Below are 14218 nucleotides of genomic sequence, written 5' to 3' on the forward strand. Positions count from 1 at the left end.
ATAAGTTTTTATTAAAAAAAATTATTTATTCACGATTGTATAGTTTAGATAATATAAAATTAATTTTCACGTGCGTGATTATTGTTCCGGTAACGAAAGGGTTTACTTAAACCCTAATCCGCCAGAAACTCAGATCCCACGGTGCCTTCCTTCTTCCTCCTCATACTTGCGCGCAGCGGGAAAATGGATATAGATGGCGGAGAATCAGAGTCATCAAGACAGGTGCAAGTCCGCTTCTTAACGAAGTTGAAGCCACCATATAAAGTACCTCCAGCTTCCATCTCCATTCCTGCAAACCTCGCGCGCTTTGGCTTGTCAGCTCTGTTGAACAATCTCCTTCAAGCTGGTAATCTATTTTCTAAGCTGCCTTTTTCTTTCTTTTGTTTCATTTGAATTATGCAGCGGATACAGTCAGTGAACAGATGAGGTGTCAAAATTGAAATTTGGGTCCACTTCTGTTACCGGTATGGGAGTGTGGTGTTGGTTACTGTTATTTATGATATCGGGTTGTCTGGATTTTCGTCAGGAAATGCGGACTGGGAAGCAGAGCCATTTGATTTTCTCATTGATGGGGAGTTGGTTCGTATGTCCCTAGAAGAGTTTCTCCTTGCCAAAGGCATTTCAGCCGTAAGTATTTAGACCATGCTCTGGTATTGGTGATTGATTATCATTGTACTAACGTCATTTTTTCTGTTCAAGTTACTTTAAAATACCTATGCGGCGAAGATGAACGATATGTAAAATGATACAAGCAGCGTTCTTTTTTGTTATACTTTGATACCATCTTCGTATTTTGCTTCTCTATCTTTCTTAAATCTCTCTCTCTCTCATCTGATTTTTATCTGCTATTTGTTTCTTAATTCAGGAAAAAATACTTGAAATCGAATACATTACAGCCATAGTTCCAAAAAGAGAGGAAGAACCTTGTTTGCATGATGATTGGGTTAGTTCAGTTGATGGTTCCAGCTACGGGTAAGTGTACAAAATTTTAGTAGTGTTCAGGCCATGTGCTGATGGAATTGTTTTTTCCCTTTCTCCTGTGTATATTGGTTTTTGTTTATGGGTGAATTGTTATTTTCCCCTTCAAGTATCTTGTCTTATCACTCAAACCCCTGTTATATGACAGTTATATTTTGACTGGATGCTATGATGGTTTTGGAAGGTAACTCCATGAAGCTGTAATCGGGTTAGCTTTGTTTACCTTCTATAGCGAGTTGAACTTTTAAAGAAATAATTGTTTTATGCCTTTTAGGATATGGAGAACTGGTGGAATTTGTACACACGTACTGGCTGGGCATTCTGGTCCTGTTACTTCAGTTTGTATTTTGAAACCAAAAGGTAGAGGGGAAACCTTTTCTGCATGAGGCATAAGTTTCTGAGTGAATAATTTACAATCATCCTAATATTCTTGGTGATTTATCTGCTCTTAGGAATATTCTTTTAGTTACTCCAGTTTTGTTTTTTAGCCCCTATCTAGTTGTCCATGATCTTCGGATTGAGGACAAAGCAACATGTAGCTATATAGTTTGTGTTTGTAGGGTATGGAGAAAACACAAACACGCTGCTTTGAAATGAAACTTTGGCTTTGTAACATGTGTTTTGGATTTGCTCTCTCCTGCTAATTAATTTGGGTCCGAAGATTGTCTTGCGATGTGGTGGCTCCATTTGATTGGCTCATAATTTTATCACCAGTATATAAAATTACATGTAAATAGTGATTTATGCAATTGCAAGTAATTTACATGGCAGCAGTTTCCTCATGGAGGCTGATGCCATGAGGCATAAAATTAATATTTGTCGTCTGTGATGTGTGGATGCGGTCACAGTTTAATTTACACAATGTCTGGAACCTAGCTATTTGATAATGTCCTTAATATACTTTATTTTTATGATTCTTCGTGTTTTCTTCTCAACAGCCGAGAACAATGGCAATCAAATTGTTGCCACAGCTTCTAAAGATAAGGCCTTAAGGTTGTGGAAGGTAATCGCTGAAAGTTTCTTTGGTGGTTTGGCTACTTCCTACTCAGTGGGAATTAGTTTGTGTATATCAATTAGTGCATGTTTTGATGATTTTCTGTGTTAAAGTTTGTCGTGGAGGATTCCCTAGATCAACCAAAGAATGTTAGAGCATTTAAAATATTGCGTGGTCATACTGCTGCTGTTCAGAGCATTGCAGCCAAGCCTTCTGGTGAAATGGTATATGTGATTGCTCTTAATGTCATTTATAACAATTTTGTGCTTGTGCTAAAATGTCATCTTCCTCATTCTTTTCCTATTTAATGTTTTAGGTTTGTTCAGGTTCTTGGGATTGTACAATTAACTTGTGGAACGCAAATGCTTCTCAAATTGAAGGTAATATGGTTTCATTGAAGAAGAGGAAAAAGAATACTGAAGAGGAGGAACTTCAATCTGAGGTACCATTAACTCTTCATCAGTAATAGAGTTGCATTGTAAGATTCATGGGGTTGATGATTTTGAAAATTTTCTGAAGATGCTGACATTAAATGATCTGTGTGTGACCAGATAACTATGAAGTTGTAATTTTCATGAGAGGAGTTAATAAAATGTGAAGTTGCTGCTCTCTTACAAAATTCGATTTCGGTTCAACTACAGAAATAGCTGGAGATTCAAGCTTGATATCTGTAAAATGTAGCAGTCTTTGAATGACATGAGCTGATGAGCAGAACTAAATTTAGTAAAAATTATGAATGCATTAGTTGGAGAATATCGAAGTCCGACTCTTCATGCACCTGCAAGTCTATTGTCTGTTCTCCTCAAATATTAAAGAAATCCAGTATTTTTATAACAAAATTCATGAGAAAATTTGGCTTTTTGTGTGTATTAAATTGTTCAATTTATGGACTCTCTGGTTGGGTTTTTGATTAATGTAGTCAAGCTTATAAACTTTCATTTTTTTTTTCTTCCGTTCACCGCAGATTCCTGTATTTGATGTAGCTGTTTTTTGTTGGTTGACAGGGAGAGGCTTTATCAACACTTGTGGGACACACACAGTGTGTGTCTTCTGTGGTCTGGCCACAACATGAAACAGTTTATTCAGCGTCTTGGGATCATTCTATTAGAAGATGGGATGTTGAGACAGGCAAAGACAATGTAAGCATGGTAAGTGAGTGTAGGTACTCCATCTGTAAGAAAAATGAAGTTTTTCTATATGCAGGGTACCCATGTATTATAATACCCGTACTTTCTTGTTTTTTTCCTTCCTTTCAATTAATTGTAGACATCTCAATCTCAGTGCTTGTAATTCTCTCAACTTCTCATGAGGGCATATTTTCATATCGTAGGCTTTTATCTATTTTGTTATGTGCCAGTGATTAATTAAATTATTTAGGAAAAATTGCCTATAACTATTGGATCATCAGAGCCTTAATTTGTTCCCCAAACCTATAAGCCCCTGGAAACGTGGTCTCTCCCTTCAGCTAAAGAAAAATGTTTTTTGGTCATCTTGAAATCTGGTCGCTCTCATTTATGCGAGTTTGATATGAAGTTGTTGGGATATCTCATTTTATCTCAGCAAGATCCTCATGCTCAAAGGGATGAGGGGACGCTATAGATATATGTATTTATGCATCGCTATAATACTTTGATAAGTTACTGATTCAACTGTTTGCAAACGGAATCATTGTGAGTGATAATTGATATATATGGACATTGTCTTCCCTTCTCTCAGTCCTGTGGGAAGGTTATCAACTGTCTTGATATTGGAGGTGAAAGTTCTACCCTCATTGCAGCTGGAGGTTCTGATCCTATTCTTAGAATATGGGATCCTCGAAAGCCAGGTCTGTCTTTAAATTTGTGCGCATCTACTGCGACTAGGGTGCGATTCTGACCATCAATATATTGTTTGTGTCATTTGAATGTCTTCTGTAGGAACTTTGTCACCTATCATCCAATTCTCATCACATAATTCTTGGATATCATCATGTAAATGGCACGAGAAATCATGGTTTCACTTGGTTTCTGCATCATATGATGGAAAAGTGATGCTATGGGATCTCAGGACTGCGGTATTTAGTAACTTCTTTGAATTTAAATCATGCATGCAAGTATTTTCTATGGTTTCTGAATTATGCGGTCTTCTGCAGTGGCCATTGGCTGTGATCGACTCTCACAAGGACAAGGTAATCCAAATTTGAGGCTTGATTTTTGAATTTTCACCTAATGTTATAGTTGGTAAAATAAATGCATTGTTAATGTAGGTTTTTTGTGCTGACTGGTGGAAAAATGATGCTGTAATAAGTGGTGGTGCTGACTCAAAACTTTGCATATCTTCTGGAATATCAGTGTAGTGATATATAGGTATGCTCTTGCTTGTTCCCAACATTGGCTAGTTGACTTAAATTTCAGGTGTGGATCATCTCAATTTACCGAATTCAGACGAGAACTGTCTATATGTTTTTATTAAACAATCCATTGGGTACGTTGATTTAAATTCTTTTTACCCTAATTTTGAGAGAGCCATTCCTCTCCTCGGTGACATTAAAATATAGAAAAGGGAGGGAATAGAAAACTAAGTAGCAGATAGTTTTAACTTCACAAACGGTTCCATGGTACGAGTCACTGAGCTGCATCACTCTAAATATCTTATACGTACCTTTAAGACCGTAACTGAACTAATTCCACTCATTCTGGGTCAACCAAGCTAGTCATTGGGTACTCGTCGTTTGTTGATTTGGTTATCGTCACGAACCATGTACTGTATCACATCCCTCTGGGGCTAATTAGGAAACAGATTCTTTCAGAAGCTACAACAAATTTCCCTATGATTGAGATTGTCTGGTTTGAATTTTGGAAATCCTTGTTGAGTATAATCAATTAATTTTTTCTTGTTCGTCAGGCTCGAGATAGCTTTTTTTTACATCGTGGCCTGTGATTAGTCTCGAAAAAAGTTTCATCTGAAGTAATGCTAGAAATAATGGCAACACATACTTTTTATACTCGAAAAACACCTCGCAAAGTTGGGAATCTGATACACGAATCTTATACTTAGGGAAGACATTTTTCTGGCTACTAAAATGGAGGACTGAACAGGTGATGAAACAAGTTTGTAAACAAGGAAGTCGTGACAGACAAAATTTGGAACTATATCGTAAGACAAATGGATCGAGATTGTTTGGGCTGGAATTAAATAACAATTTGAGGCATGTAATATTTAACGACTTCAGCATTGAGTACTTGTTACTATTTGTCTGGAAGGATAAAATTTTGTTCGCATAATATTATTATCCTTTATAAATAACTTGGATCGATAAATTACCATTTATAGCATGCCTAACAGAGAGAACCAAAATCATCACTAGAGAGGAAACCAAGAACCACGCAGTAATTTGTAACGTTGTACATTTTTAGTTTAAACGTATAAAAGTGTAGTTTCATGTGAACAGACAGTCTCCTCATGTTGTGTATAAGACGAATATCATATATGGGAACGTGTGATGAATTTTGGATCGTTCTGAATGGGTAATAAATAATGGAACTTTTCAAGTCCAATGACATTTAAAGAAAAGGGGAAAGAAGCTTTCGGAAGGCCACTTTGACTGTTTAGGTCTACTAAGATAGCCATTAATCGTGAAAGTTTGGTATTCCGATTCTTAGGCCGACTCGAAGAAACAAATATATTTCATCAAATTCAAGGCTCGAAAAGTTTAGAGCAGGTGAACTTTAAAATGCCAATGAAGTTTTCCAGAAGGCCTCTTAACACATGTTTTGAAATGGTTTATTAATTTTACATCATAAAATAGAAGCCATTCTTGATATCGTTTTCACCTGTGTAAAATGTTTTGCTTGAATTTTATATGAAATACACGTGAGATTTATTGTTAGTATGTTTTTTTTTTAATCCGTAAATCAAAATATTATTACTCTAAAAAAGAGTGATATAGATAAATTGGGCAAATTTAGACAAATACAGAAGTGATAAAAAAAAAATCAGTACATGACTAATCAACAGATGACATTGCCTAAAAAAAATATTTGTTGGGATAAAATGTCCTCTTACATAAAAAAAAAAAACATGGATTTTAACTCTTTAAACTAGACTATCCAAATCCATCGTAGTGTTTTCTAACATTCTCTTCTTCAAATAAAGTAGACAGTTGATGAAAACATAGATTTTTGAATATCCTGATATAGGTGGATATGGTGCTAATCTTAAAATTGCACTCTTATTGTATATCCAATAATTCGTGTAAAAAAACGTAAGTAACATTGATGCTGACATGACAAACATATGAATAATTATATCAATTTTTAATATAGCACCTAAAGTAGTTTGAACTCAAGTTCTCATACATATCAAAACATATATTATGGGGAAGTGAATTGTGCAAATTCCCAAGATACCACCTTAGGAAAATCGACCAAATAATTGGCATCCAACCTCTGTTGATTTAGTATCATATCCGGTTCAGTTTCGATTTTGGGCTTGTGGGTCAACCCAGCAGTCATATTTACTACGCTAACATGTGAAATTGAAGCATACGTCTCAATCAGTAATATTGATCAAAATCAAAATCTAAATAGTATAATCTAAATTACACACACACACACACATATTAAGTATAGTATAATGTAATTCTTCTTGCCATATGATTCGGGTAAATTGTAATAAAAATATAATTTATTTACAAAATATTTTTTTTAGCCATTAGTAAAATAAAAAATTATAAAATTTAGAAACGAAAATAATTTCTAAAGTTATTTTCATTATTCTTTCAAGGAAAACGACGCTTGAAAAGAATTGTCCACACCCCAGGGCAGGGATTAGGCATCTATTCTCAATCTCCACCGTCCACAATGATACATATCTAAATCAACGCTTGAAATTTCACCTCAATTTTAACGTACAACCCGGGTCCGAAAATCCAAGCCTTTAGCCTCAGGTATGGATCCGAGGCTAAAGGAAATTTTCCAATTCCTTATTTTGCTCCAGTTTTATCTGGGAAACTTCTGTGAGAAAAGTACATTTATTCACTGTTTAGAAAGATCTCTCAGCCAGGGACCTAAAAATACGCGCTGTACAGAGGAAGAAAAAAAAAAGTAGAAACAAATTTGATCGGGGGAAGTGGATTGACGTGTATGATCTTCATTTAGCGAATTACGGAACATTACAGTGTAAGTTTCAAGAAAGTGTTTACACCAGCACTGGATCAACCAGTCTTCATTTTTTGAAGAAGATCAGTCTTTTAGACACTTCTACTTGAAATTGCTGCTTTTCTTGTCTGAAAATGGGGTCAAGACTTAAGACTGAAGCTTTTGCAGTTTTATGCAATGTTTGAGTTTCACTTTGTGTACTTTCAGCTGAGATTATCCGTGGATTCGTCTTTTGGTTTGGTGGACGTGGGGTTGAAGTGAATTCAATTGAGGGTTTTTTCTGTCTTTTCTGTTTTGTGGAATTTGAGGCCAGTTTGTCGACATGCAAGAGTCATTCAGAGTTTTCCCCCTTTTGTCATGTTTGGTTGGTGGCATCTTGGATTTGGCCCTAAATTCTTGTTTGTGCATGTTCATTTCTTTAGATTTTGAGAAAGATTTTCACTGGGTTCAGTTGAAATTAACTCCACGGCAATTTTGGTGCATTTATATGACCTCTAACTTGGTTGCTATTTGTTAATGGGGATTGTTTTAGTAGGTACTAATCAAATTTTCAGCCTACCTTCTCATTCTTTTCCCTTTTTTCTTTCGTTCTGCTATTTTCAGTTCCAGAAATTTGATTATTACCTAATTTCAAGATTCACCTGTGTATTGCAGAAACTTAAGAAACTAGCCAGAACATTGTTAGCTATTTGCTACCTTTATTGATTATAATTCTGTTAATGAGGGAATTGATATTTTGAGACGTGAGTGGACTGATGTAGTTGTTGAAATAGACTTAAAAAATATATAGATGGATTTCAGTCAATTAATTAGATCCGTATTGCTTGTTAAATGCCGTGCAGCTAGGTCAACTTCTTTTTGTCTGCAGTATTTTACGCCGCTATTTAAATTGTAGGAGTTTCTTGCCGTGTACTGACATCTTAATCTTGAGCAGCTGCAGTAATTCGCTGTATTGTACTCCTTTGACACAGCAGTCGAGGTATAGTAATGTAGGATGTTTCAGCGGCAAATTATGTTGAAACAGCTGCAGGAATTGCAGAGGAGGGGACAGCTTGAGGAGTTGGGTGATGCAAGATACCAGAATTATATAAATCCGCAGGCACCATTAAAACAAGCTTCAGGTGGTAAGTTTCCACCCACTGCCAATGGGACACCTGTTCTTGATTCGTCACAAACGTTTATGGTTGGTAACATGCGAATGATTCAACATGATGATTCTGGTGTTTTTGCAAGATCACCTAATGGATTGGTTCTTTCGCAAAGTCAGAATCTTGGTGTAGGCCATGTGGACATGTCTCAGCCACAGTTGGACATGTATTTATATGGAGCTCCTGCTACAAATTCTGACAAAAATTTAAATAACTATCCTTACCTCCAGGATTCAATGACCAATCCATTGTCCAAAAACAATAATATCTCATTAGGAATGCCTGCCTTGCACCCGTCAACCTTCGGCAATGCATTTATGAGCCAACAATGTGATTTCTCCTCTGATCAGATCAGTGCGCCAGATGGGTCATTATCGCCCAATCAATATTTTCAAGAAAAGAATTTGTTTCAGCAAATTCCTGTTCGAAGTATTAATGGAGGAGATTTAGCTGGTAGCTATCTCGAGCAAGGAAATACAACACCAAGCAATGCATTGACTCTGGAAACTGAGGGGAGGTGTGAAGATGCTGGTTGGCATGGACTTTCTACCGGAAAAGGTTCAAATCTTGGCCAGTCTTCTTTAGATCCTTTGGAACAGAAGATCTTGTACAATGCCGATGACCACAGCTGGGAATCTTCATTTAGCAGAAGTAGCAATATAGGCACTGGAGGCTTTACTGTGGAGAACACTTCTTATATCGATGCATTGTCTTCTACTCAAAGCGGTAGCTGGAGTGCTCTGATGCAGTCTGCTGTGGCTGAAACTTCAAGCAATGATACTGGCATGCAAGAAGAGTGGAGTGCATTGAGTTTCCAGAATCCTGGACCATCAGTTGATAATCAACCAACAAATTTCTTTGATAGTGACAAGCAGCATAATAATTGGGTTGATGCAAACTCACCAAATGTTGTCTCTCCTAGATTTAAACCGGAAAACTTGAATCAGAATTTTGATAGGAACTGCAGTTACCCTGGTTATCAGCAGTCAGATCACCAACATCTCAGACAGCAAGAGGAATTTCACTGTGAGTCTTCGCATACTTCCAATCAGATCTCTTCTACGTATACAAGCCAGTTGGCTGATTATAGCTCTCAGCTGAAGCGTCTGACTGGAGTGAGTCATGTGATCCAAACATCTTTACCTTTATCAAATATTTGGCCTGGTCAACATAAGGAGCACACGACAAGTGATGAACATCAGTCCTACATTCTGTTGCATGCTAAAGACAACCAGGCCAACAACGATTTCTCAGGTAATATGTACCATATCTTCATTATTGGTTTATAGGTGGTGACTCCTAGGGAGAATATTGGCGGAGGTTTGGAACTTTGGATCCTTGCGTGGTTAATTATCAAGAAACCATGTGATGCTTGTGAAAGTATTGGCTGAGGTTTGGAACTTTAGGATCCTTACATGGTTAATTATCAAGAAACCATGTGATGCTTTGGTTATTTTGTGGCAAATATAAGAATAGAAATCATATAAAAAAATCGTAAATCTACCCACCCTTTTCATGATCATTAGTTGTTTATGCTTTAATGAAGACATTCTGTGAGTGGCAAGATAGCAGTGTCAAAGAAGAAGCCTGATGAGAGGTCTTAATATCTTGCAGGTCAGGATTTGAGAGGCACTTCATGGCTTGATGGGAGTGTATCATATCCCGTGTCTGGCAGTGTTCAAAAGCCATTTGATGATGTAATAATGGAAATTTGGTTCATCAAGCACCGTTCTGGCGGGGATGTATTTCCTGAATGGTATTTTGTAATTCTATTATTCACTTGTTGTAGGTGACCCAGCTCAATATTCCCAGGTATTCAACAGAATCAGAGAAGATGGTTCCTGGACACGATGTTGAGCCCTTATTAGCTTTCCTAAGTTCTCCGGGTTTTTACAGTCAAAGCGCAGCTGCTCGGGGGTGTGTGTCTTCAATATGTTAGAATTTTTTGCGTTATTTATGCTTGTTATGGTGGAAAAATATCTGAGAACGTAACAAGACAAAAGTATATCTCCTTGAAAGTATAACTCCTGTTTTTAATTATATATAACCTTATTTTAGTTAGATGTTCCTGGTGGACATGTCTGTTCTTACTGTCAGCTTTCTTTCTTCTGATATACATTTTATGATATTTCATTGTAAACTTGGTGATTTCTTTACTGCAGTGAAAATATGCTTGGCCTACTTAATAAGGACGACATATCAGATTATCATACACCTGGAGTACATTTGAACTCGAAAGTCTCAAATCCCAATGAATTGTCATTAACTGAAACTTCTGCTGCAACTTTTTCTATACCGTGCAACACGTCTCCTGTTTCACTAGACTTTGACTTTAGACCCTGCCCCACAGTTCCCTGGAATCCTCAGCCATACTCATTTTTCCCATCTTTGTCAATGGTGGGTTTAACTACTAGTTATGCGAATCTCAATGGTCCACCGAGATGCGAACACACATTTCTAATTGATTTCTTAACATATGACCGTAATGCTTTATGTGTTCTTATAAATGATGTTAATCTCCTATCTGCAGGGGAACTCGACTGCGTCTTCAGTATGTACTGCGAAGGATGATGTAAAAAATCTAAATCCAACACCACCATTACAAAGTAACATGGCTACTAATTTTCCAACTTTAAGTGCTGCTGATGCGCAAGAATATTCCCATGTGAAAATCACTCGTTCAGATGACCCTGAATTCCCTCTTTTGGATAATGTCCCAAACTCTCGGAGTTTTGTTACATCTACTCCAAAAACATCATACTACTCCTCTAGTTTGTTTCGGCGCCTTGATTCAGTGTCTAGCAGTCAAGAGAACAGCTCAGAGGTTCTAAATGATCAGCCCAACCAAAGTTCTTTTGAACATGAAAACAACAAGCAAGATTCGTTACCATCATCTGAAGATTATGAGCAGCAGTTGGAAAAACAGAGTTCCCTCCACCACGGCTTAATTGAGATAAACAACTCAATGCCACTAAGCTGTAGTGTTGGCAAGCAAGAGATTTTGAGAAAGCAGTACTTAGAAGCAGATGTTGTATCTGATCCATTGGTGACTCACACACATCACCAGACCTCTAATCAAGCAACTCATGTGAACAAACAAACACTCGCTGTTCCTGATAGAGATATGAGACGTCTTGGTTTGAATCAAAATTTCTCCCTGCTGCACCCAATGCATCCTCCAATTAATACTGACACTGACAATGGTTTGAGTTTGCCACTTAAATATGACAACACTTATTATCAGCAGGCAGCGAAAGGTGACATGAATTTATTACCGCAGCTTGGTGCATCATTTACCGGGGATAATAAGGGGTGGAACCTCTCACCAGAGGTTCAAGGACATCTGTTAGGCAAAGCTTCATCATCAACTCACCATCAAAATTTCCAACAGATGGAGGCGTTTGGCCAAAATGGTACTCATAGACAACCCATTGGGAGAAATGAAGCTTCTTGTGTAACGTATGGTTCACAGATTAGTTTGCAAATGGCTCCAACCTGGTATAAGAGTTATGAAACCTTTAAGAATGAGCAGAGGTTACCGGTCTGTGGTCCAAGCATAGCATTTAATGTTGGAAAACCACTTACTGGAATGGCTGTTGGAAGTTTGCAGGAAAGAAGTTTGATGATGCGGGCAAATTCAGTCAGCCCTAGTCAAGAAACCTATGTGTGGCCATCTACAGATATCAACTTGATTGCGAGAAAACAATTATCATCCACTGTTGTGTTGCCATCAGATGTCATTCATCGAAATTTGTTGGTTTCAATGCCAAAGAAGCGTAAAATTGTTGCATTTGACATGGTGTCATGGCATAAAGAAGTAAATCACGAACAATCAAGGCTTCAAGATATTAGGTATGTATATCTTGAGCCATTCAAAAATTGATGTCATTTTCTGCTAATTGAATGTCTGTTTAAAGACAAATTAACTTTGTTCCCCTTGCAAGCGTCTCCCCGCCCACAGCTCTCCAAGGAAAGAAGCAAATGAATGACTTGTGGCAGCATTTTTTGGTTTTAGATAATACATGATAGCCTATTTTTTGTTGGCTTTCCCTAATTAACAAATTATTGATTTGAAAGTGACCAATGTTATGCATATTATCTAACATTCTCTTTTTAATATAGCAGCACGGCTGAGTTAGAATGGGCACAAGCTTCAAATAGAAGACTAGAGGAGGTGATACAAGTCAATTATTTTTATAACGCATAACATGTTTTTACAATTCGAAACCCATCCATAATGACATTTCCTCGAACACCACCAGGTGAAAAACGATGTTGAAATTGTTGAAGATGCATTCCCGTTAGTTCCAGCAAAAAGAAGGCTAATATTTACAACACAGCTAATGCAAAAGGTCTTTAAACCTGCGCCTGCAGCTATTCTCTGTGCAGATGCCTGTTCAAACTATGATTGTGTCGTATATTCTGCTGCCAGATTAGCATTAGGAGATGCATGCGGCTTGATTGGTCAATTATCATCAGAGACCAATGTTGTGTAATAGTTTCTCTACAAATTTTATGCCTTTGTGTTTACTTTTCCTCACGAAGACCTAAAATTTTCGCTGGCAAAAATATCTCGACGTTTAGTTCTTCAGCACTTATTTTCTTGTTCAACCATGTTCAGGTCACCTGACAAGCAAAAGACTTCAAAGAAAACAAATGGTCGTGGTTTCACTAAAGTTGTGGAAGGTTTAATATGTCGAATGAACAAACTTGATCGTGATTTATCAAGGTATGAATCCATTTTTTTTCTACATTTTTATGTTTAGATTGGCATGAACATGTTATTAAGTCATCTTGACTTTGAAACCTGTCGCTGAAGACTCAAAGTGTGTATACTGTTTCCTTATATGTTATCTAATTGCTATCTGATCTTTTGTCTATGAACTTAATTGAAAGAAACTAACCATGTGTACACCCTGGTATCCTGAAAAATGGTTGTGTATAAATGTTCATTTGGTGCAGTCTAAACTTGTAGCTCAAAGAGATAAAATTCTCTTTTTTGAGCTACATAGTCTTGTAGCTTTAAGTAGTCAATTTTTTTGAATATTCTCTGGGGAAACTAATGTATGTGCATGTGATATGCAGACTGCACAAAACTTCATTATTTGCGGACATCAAAGTGGAAAACCAAGAATTGGAGAAAATTTCTATAATCAACCGTTTCGCAAAGTTCCACATCAAGGCTCAGTCGAGCGCAACTGATCCAGCTACTTCTTCTAGCAAATCAATTGTACAAAGAACAAACATCCAAAGATATGTAATGGCCCTTCCAATGCCTAGAACAGTACCAGATGGCATAGATTGTCTTTCCTTGTGATCTTGGAGACATCAAGCCAAACCCTGCAGTTCCTCATTCCTGTTATGCAAATCAGTGCTTTTCTTGATCCATGTAGGTGGACAGCAGAGCACATTTAGTATCATGCAAGCTAGGTAGCTGATCTTCAAGATGCAACGGTGTATATAGTATATTGATCTTTGTATATGTGCATGAACTACTAAGGTAGATTTAGAAGCAGGCTGCTTACCTTTCTTTAATTTATCAGACGACTTGTATTGAATAACTTAGTGTTTTCCAAGGATATACCTCCATCACCAACTCAATTATAATTTATACATGTATCATGCAACTAATCTTAGCTATAAGATTTTGTTCTTTCCTCCCTTGTTCTCTCTTTCCATGGGCGATGGAAATGTGATATCTAGCAATCAAGAAAAAACAGATATGTGGACAAGCATTTATTGTGTGTATGTGTGGGTTTTTTTATATAAAAAAAAACCCTTTCTCGGTAAAGCATAATGTTTATGATTTACAGATCTTACCGATAAAAAAGGCAATTCTTGAAGGGGAAGCAGTCTTGTTTCTTGCAATACCACCATGTTAGATATGACATTGCAGCTGAAAATAAGTACTTTATTAAGGGGGCGATTTATTTAATATTTATTGACTCACTTGTGATACA

At 37.0% G+C, this 14218-nt stretch overlaps 2 protein-coding genes across 8 annotated transcripts; both read left to right on the top strand.

Annotated features, from left to right (window-relative positions):
- The first annotated feature begins 74 nt into the window (after window positions 1–74).
- On the top strand, window positions 75–5257 carry LOC140974431 (ribosome biogenesis protein WDR12 homolog). Of its 2 annotated transcripts, none has more exons than XM_073437882.1 (14): window positions 75–346; window positions 527–627; window positions 866–972; window positions 1127–1162; window positions 1253–1338; window positions 1917–1981; window positions 2086–2196; window positions 2289–2414; window positions 2977–3120; window positions 3689–3797; window positions 3889–4025; window positions 4104–4139; window positions 4218–4317; window positions 4856–5257. In XM_073437882.1, the coding sequence occupies exons 1-13, from the start codon at window positions 184–186 to the stop codon at window positions 4305–4307; spliced, it is 1311 nt and encodes a 436-aa protein (XP_073293983.1). In that variant the 5' UTR covers window positions 75–183; the 3' UTR covers window positions 4308–4317; window positions 4856–5257. The 2 variants fall into 2 exon arrangements, with proteins under 2 accessions (XP_073293983.1, XP_073293984.1); XM_073437883.1 differs by having other exon boundaries at window positions 5009–5257.
- Window positions 5258–6960: 1703 nt separating this feature from the next.
- Window positions 6961–13916, top strand: LOC140974432 (uncharacterized). Of its 6 annotated transcripts, none has more exons than XR_012174786.1 (11): window positions 6961–7131; window positions 8045–9515; window positions 9873–9955; window positions 10048–10175; window positions 10421–10655; window positions 10789–12110; window positions 12381–12432; window positions 12521–12610; window positions 12691–12750; window positions 12880–12987; window positions 13344–13476. XR_012174786.1 is itself a non-coding variant. In XM_073437884.1 (10 exons), the coding sequence occupies exons 2-10, from the start codon at window positions 8105–8107 to the stop codon at window positions 13573–13575; spliced, it is 3801 nt and encodes a 1266-aa protein (XP_073293985.1). In that variant the 5' UTR covers window positions 6963–7131; window positions 8045–8104; the 3' UTR covers window positions 13576–13916. The 6 variants fall into 6 exon arrangements, 4 of the variants coding, with proteins under 4 accessions (XP_073293985.1, XP_073293987.1, XP_073293986.1 ...); XR_012174787.1 differs by having other exon boundaries at window positions 12384–12432; XM_073437884.1 differs by having other exon boundaries at window positions 6963–7131; window positions 12521–12750; window positions 13344–13916.
- Window positions 13917–14218: the final 302 nt, after the last annotated feature.

Source organism: Primulina huaijiensis, chromosome 3 (genome assembly GCF_012295235.1).
Source record: "Primulina huaijiensis isolate GDHJ02 chromosome 3, ASM1229523v2, whole genome shotgun sequence".
Taxonomy (NCBI): domain Eukaryota; kingdom Viridiplantae; phylum Streptophyta; class Magnoliopsida; order Lamiales; family Gesneriaceae; genus Primulina; species Primulina huaijiensis.